Genomic DNA, 6000 nt, shown 5'->3' with positions numbered 1-6000 from the left:
GGAGCCAGGGCTAAATCTGGACAGAATTCTGGAACAGGGCCGTGCTTAGGAGCTGGCAGAAGTGCGTGCACCGGTCTTGGACAGCTCTAGGCAGTACATCAAGCTGGAAGAGCCAATGCATCGGGTGAAGTTGGCGGATGTGTGGCCGTGGGAAATTGGGAAGGAAGTAAACCAGCCAGAAGAGGGGAGTGGCCATGGAAAGAGACAGCACCATGTGTCCTCAGTGTGGATGGGACTTGCTGCATGCAAATGAGTGCCCAGCCAAAGGACACACACGCGGGAGGTGTGGAAAAGACGATAATTTTGCATGGGTATACCTAGCCTTGGCGCCGGCCAGCGTCCAAGGAGTAAGGGAGGCAAACTACGGGGAGGAAACCGCCCAGAGCCGCAGTGGTCAAGGTGGCAGAAGACCAGCAGAGGGAGTATGATGGTGAGGGAGAAGATGTATTCCTCCTATCCTGTGGCAGCACAAGTGGCCAGGGCCGGGGCCCCGGCGAAGGCTGGATGACCGGAACATGGCTTCCCAGGCTGGACAGTTTGATCCAGAAATATAGAGCATGGCCGTTGGGTATTGAGCGAGCGCTCAGCCTGGGAAGCACTCATGTTTGCTGTGCCAAAGTTTGCAATGCTTGATTAAGGGTAGTATGGGTGCTTGGACTGGAATGCACCAAAGTTGTAGGCTCGTTTATAAGGCTATTGTTACTGTTTGTTTTGTTTTTGTTATAATAAAGGAGTGTAGTTTGTTACCCCTTTAACTGGGGGTGTGTTGTCCATGGCAGGAAATGAGTCATGACCTTGTCATACAGTGTTAATAAAAAGGGCCACTGCAGGCACTGCAGTGAAGACCCATTTAGCAACAACTCCTGTCTCTGTGTCCTTTGTGAGTGCTTGATTTCGTGGGCTGGTCTGCCCACCGAGCCGAGTTGTATATGATATTCATAATGCGCTTAATACCCAAAGGGTTTTAAGCGCGGACCTGGCGATCAAACCTGTGTTGCTCTGTGTCATTTTGCTTCCAAGGCAAGCACGTTGCCCCTGAGCTATCCTCCCAAGACCATGTATGTATGTATGCGTGCTGCTGGGTGCCCCCAGCACTGTAATATCATCTGGTGATCCAGATATCAGAGGGTGCCCACTCTGGTCCGCTCTGCTGCGTGTGCACGGCCCGTCATCATATCTGGGTGATCCCAGCAACTGTGTCCCATTCCGGTGACCCGGGAGCGGGACATCACAGTGAGAAGCATACTTGCCAACCCTACTGATTTAGTCAGTAGGCTACAGCTTTTTAAGCAGTCCTACCACCTACAGATTTGGGTGAGTTCCTACTTCTTTTTACAGGGGCAGGTAATGTATGTGACTCTAAGGCAGGCTGCTCGAGACCAGCCCAGGCAAAGCATGCAACACATTTGTTTGTGTGGGCGGTGGGCGCGGGTAAGTGATTACTTTGAGTGATGGGCTCAGACCAATCCAGTGACCTGACAGCTACATGACTACCCTGCACTCTGGCCAGGACAGGCTTTGGGTGAACCACCATTGAAGGCAAGTGGCAGAAAGTAACACCATCACACAGCGCCTGCATATAAGAATGAGGATGGTATCAGTCTCCAAGTTGTTCAGTTATTCATCGTGCACTGCAGGAATACATATGCGTTGCCCAGGCTACTGCCACAGAGCAGTGACAAACGTTGCCACCAGCTCTGTGTGATTACCGTCTGCGAAGTTAGGTAATTGAATTTGATGTTAACTTACCATTCACAATTATACATTTTAAACATTTGAGCATCCTGCCATGGTGTGCTGTTTGATGGGTTTTGTATTTTAGAATGCTCCAGTGGTGCCAACAATGTATGTTTTGTATTTTCTTGTGATGTAATTGTTATGCGAAGCATTATCTTTGAAACTTGAAAAATCCTACATCTTTTTGGTCACAGAATGTTGTCAAGTATGGGGATCGCAGCATCTGTGTCTTTAATAAAATTGCAATGTCCATACACAGCTAGCTAATGCATTGCGGGAATTGTGCTGAAAAAGACACATTTTAAATAAATGTTGGGCAAGTGCACCTGGGCGGCGTAGGATTCAACAGTATAAAAACGACTGAAGGAGGGGTTGAACACGAGCCCATCTTATGCATATCGATAACGAAAGATGTAAGCAGCTGTAGTGCAGAAACAAACTGGACCAAAGTGTACTACTTTTCACTAAACCCTCGTTCCGAACTCCTCGGGAAGCTCGGCTTGCTTCTGTATGTGACCGGTAGATCAGCTCGTGACTTCTAAGCCGCGCCCCCTCTTCGGATTGGCTGGCAGGTGTCTGGCGTGACAGCGCTCCCCAACACCGCATCCCAACCCTGGTATTCGTTGACAGCGGCACTGATCGTAAGGGTGTTTCTAAGACGCTCGCCAAAAATCGTCGCAGATCATCGTCACAGGTAAGCAAATAACAGACTTCCGAGGCGTCCGTAACCTGACAAGCAGCCGCTAACGCTGTGGATTGCAACAGGGACGAAACTTCGCCTTAATCTGTGCCATCCTTACTAATTGTAAAGACGCATCAGATGGCACCCTGGGACGTGTAGTCCTCGCCGCTGCCATCCTTTGTACGGAGAATTCTAACCTTCTTTGGAGGACCACAATTCCCATGATGGCTCTTACGATTGTATCTACTGTTGCCGTTGGGGGGCGTGGCTCACGATTTCATTCATGTGGTGACCCGTGATGACGCGGATAGTAAACCAGAGTAGTACACAGAACTGTCTTTGTCGTCATAAGTGGAGAAAACGGATTAGTATGTTAGCGTACGTGCAGGCGGGGTAGCATAATAGCCGCCATCTTGGGATGGAATTGAATGTTGACCACCCTAATAGCACTTTTGAAGTAGTCATTGGAATATTGAATATGTTTTTAGTTTCTACCGACACGTTTGCTTTTGTACACATATCACGACAAATATCTTGCAATTCTTTAATCTTGTCCGACCACAGACTGTGTGATTGCAGTTATGGTTTGTAGTTGTATTTTATTTACAGTATTAAGCCACTGGTGCATGCATGGTTCTCCGCGAAGCAAGTGAGTCGCCACGCCCTCCAACTGTGATGAATAGTTATTAACAGAAATTACTCTCCTATTTGTATAAAGAATTCCCAATAAAAAGATGGCCGGAAAAAAAAATGCTTCCATGAAACATGTTGCGGCCATATTAGTACACAATGTATTATTTTACCTCAGCAGTAAACGAAGAGTGCGCATTCCTGAAATCATGGAAAAACAGAAGCGTCCTACAGTTTGTTTCTACGCTACCATCGACATCTCTAGCTACGCAATTGCACACTATGCATTGCATTATCTGATCGCTTGCGTTTTAGTCGTACTTTCCGTTTGTCCAATGAGCGTTAAGAATATGGTCCCCAGGATGAAATGAGACCCCCTGCTAGTGTGAAACATATGCGTCGGGGGGTACGACAGTGAGAGGTCCGCGGCCGACAGCTTTTTCAGACTTGAAGGTGACGTGTTGAGAGGGCGGTGCCGTGTAACTGAACCTTGTCACTCATTGTATGTTCCTCTTTTATCTCATGTCTAGGTCCGTGTTGTCGTTTTCAACAGAGACTGCTCGTCAGCACCAGCCTTACCGCACCGTTACGCCTTCTTCAGGGCCACACCCACACGGGGTCATTACCATAGCCCTTTCATTCACACGCCCCCCTCAGTACAAGCCACTTTCCGGGCTTTTGGTCCAGCTTGCATACGTTATTATTGGGGAGGTGGGTGGGAGGGGGCATAAACTCAAAATTGGTCAATACATACCCCTACCAGCAAAACCACTGCTTTCCTCTGGCTTCCTCGTCCTTACGACATCATCAATACCAGAAGAGCTGCTGCTTCAAGGGAAAGGATGAAGATCAAAGATGCCAAGAAACCATGTGAGTCTTTTTCTAGCCCGTTTTACAGGATCTGTCTGTAGCGTTGGAGGCACATACAATGCATGTTTGTTTGTTTCTCTAGCACAAATATAACCGTACAGCCAGAACATGTAATAATCTCGGATGCCACCAACTCTCTGCGTATTTCAGATTGCTCAATCTGTGTTCGGCCGTTTCCTCCAGTATGGATATGTTACGCTGCCCGTGGGCATCGCATGCTGAAATACTAGCTTAAAAGGGAAGCTGCTGGCAAAATGTATGTGTGATGGTATTGCTGCGATTTGTTTCATATGTTACCTCCTTTTGTACATTATTACATTTTTTAATCTTGTGCACAAGAATCAATAACACTACACATATCTTTGCTACCTATGCCGAAAAGGCTACGCATACCTTGCACGTTTGCTGTCCTATTTATGTTTTTCACTGCATTGCATGTTTGAAATGGACCAACGTGAACGCATTCCTCAAAGTGGAGCGCAGTAGTCCCCAGTACTTCTCTCTATCATAAAAAGTATTACACAATTGGCTTTTGTAAAATATTTCAATAGTGGTGCTAGCCCTCTGTAACAGTTTTTATTTAACACGTTTGTCCCATTCATTGACTACAAGTGTATCGTGCATTTAGTTATGTGATACATTTATTTAGCATTTGTAGCACGCACAAGTCCGTAGGTATCTAGGCACTGGAGGGCAGGTAATACACATTTCAGGGTACCACAGTGTAAGTGATTTCAACCTGGCACTCCACCTAAGTCAATGCCAAGCGTGTCATGCACAGTTGGAACCCTTAATTATATATTTTTGTCTATAAGTTCTTTTATTTCTGAATGATGTACCCTTATATCACGCCCCTCTCTTTGAATCCCCCCCCCCCCGGTCTCACTGAACCAGGAAGCAGGCTGTTTTGCAAAGTTAAAAGATTTATTGTATGAATTTGAACAAGATATATATCACACTATTAATATTTATACAATGATCACCATCGGGTGATATTACAATCAACAATCTCTTTAATCAGAATGAGTATGGATAGGAAAACAATGCAGCACCGAATAATACTTGATATGGACAGGAAAACAATGCAATGTCACTTTTTTCCCCCCTGTACAGTACTCAATCCCCCCTAATATGCAAGCTGAAGAGATGGAAGGAGAGAACATAGGTTTCAGGAATAAACAATCTCAACCAATGCAGTTTCAATCCCACCCCCCCACACCTCCCCCAGCAAGCAGAGAGAAATAGGAATGTTTTCAAAACAGTTCAAATGCTGTTGAATGTGGCTTGCAATGAATGGGAAAAATCACTAAAAAATTGATTTAATTCTCTAAATTGGATTCAAAACTAGTGGGAGCCACTTTGTATAGTTTCAGGTAAACACTAGCAATGATGATTGAATAACTAGCAGGTTGAAAACTGAATTCTGAGGTCGGATGCAAAGAATAGCTGTTTTACACGAGATGAAATTGAGCCAAATGCAAATTCACAGCAAACTTGTCAGCGCATGAGAAACGCGATTACAGAAGAACTACAAGGAGTTGGAATGCGGTTTTAGATTCGTTTGAAATCTGAGGATGTTAGCTTCAATTTGACACTTACATTTCGTTTCTGGCATGTACGGTACGGAAGATACGAAGGTTTTAGTAGAGGTCGATTTTTCTCAAAAGAGATTTACAAATGAAAGATGCACTTTTGAAATTACAAACAGGAATTTCTTTACACTAGGGAGTCTATGAAGCCACAAGCTATACGACAGCACACCCACCGATCCATTGACACCCCCGGATGGTTTCTACCTGCCAAGATGCTTGTCACTACAATTAACAAAGTACTATATGGACGAGGGAAAGATTCAGAAAAGACAAAAGAGATTCTACAATGCAGTTCTGGAGGTGATAGGATGATTTTGGGTTGGATTACTTAAGGATAAGAGATTGGCTATGGACAATTCTATGCTATAAATACTCACAACTATGGTTTGGAATAGGCCTGTCAAAGATCTGGTCAAAGGTTTTGGACTGAATCTGCTAGCCCACCGGACAGGATTCAGGCGCTTGGTTCTTCACGTAGCACAGCACTGG

At 45.4% G+C, this 6000-nt stretch overlaps 1 protein-coding gene across 2 annotated transcripts in view; it reads left to right on the top strand.

Moving 5' to 3' along the window:
• Positions 1-2304: 2304 nt before the first annotated feature.
• PANK3 (pantothenate kinase 3) overlaps positions 2305-6000 on the top strand; it is a 202747-nt gene continuing 199051 nt past the window's right edge. The window contains exons 1-2 of one of the 2 annotated variants that reach the window (XM_069654299.1): positions 2305-2431; positions 3580-3919. In XM_069654299.1, the coding sequence (XP_069510400.1) occupies positions 3892-3919 (28 nt within the window). In that variant the 5' untranslated portion in view covers positions 2305-2431; positions 3580-3891. Of the gene's footprint in view, positions 2432-2993; positions 3471-3579; positions 3920-6000 lie in introns of those variants that run through there. The other variant, XM_069654300.1, reaches the window with a different exon arrangement.

The sequence above is a fragment of the Ambystoma mexicanum genome, chromosome 3q, assembly GCF_040938575.1.
Source record: "Ambystoma mexicanum isolate Mex_15411 chromosome 3q, UKY_AmexF1_1, whole genome shotgun sequence".
Classification (NCBI taxonomy): Eukaryota; Metazoa; Chordata; class Amphibia; order Caudata; family Ambystomatidae; genus Ambystoma; species Ambystoma mexicanum.
This window is presented reverse-complemented; position numbering and strand designations above follow the sequence as displayed.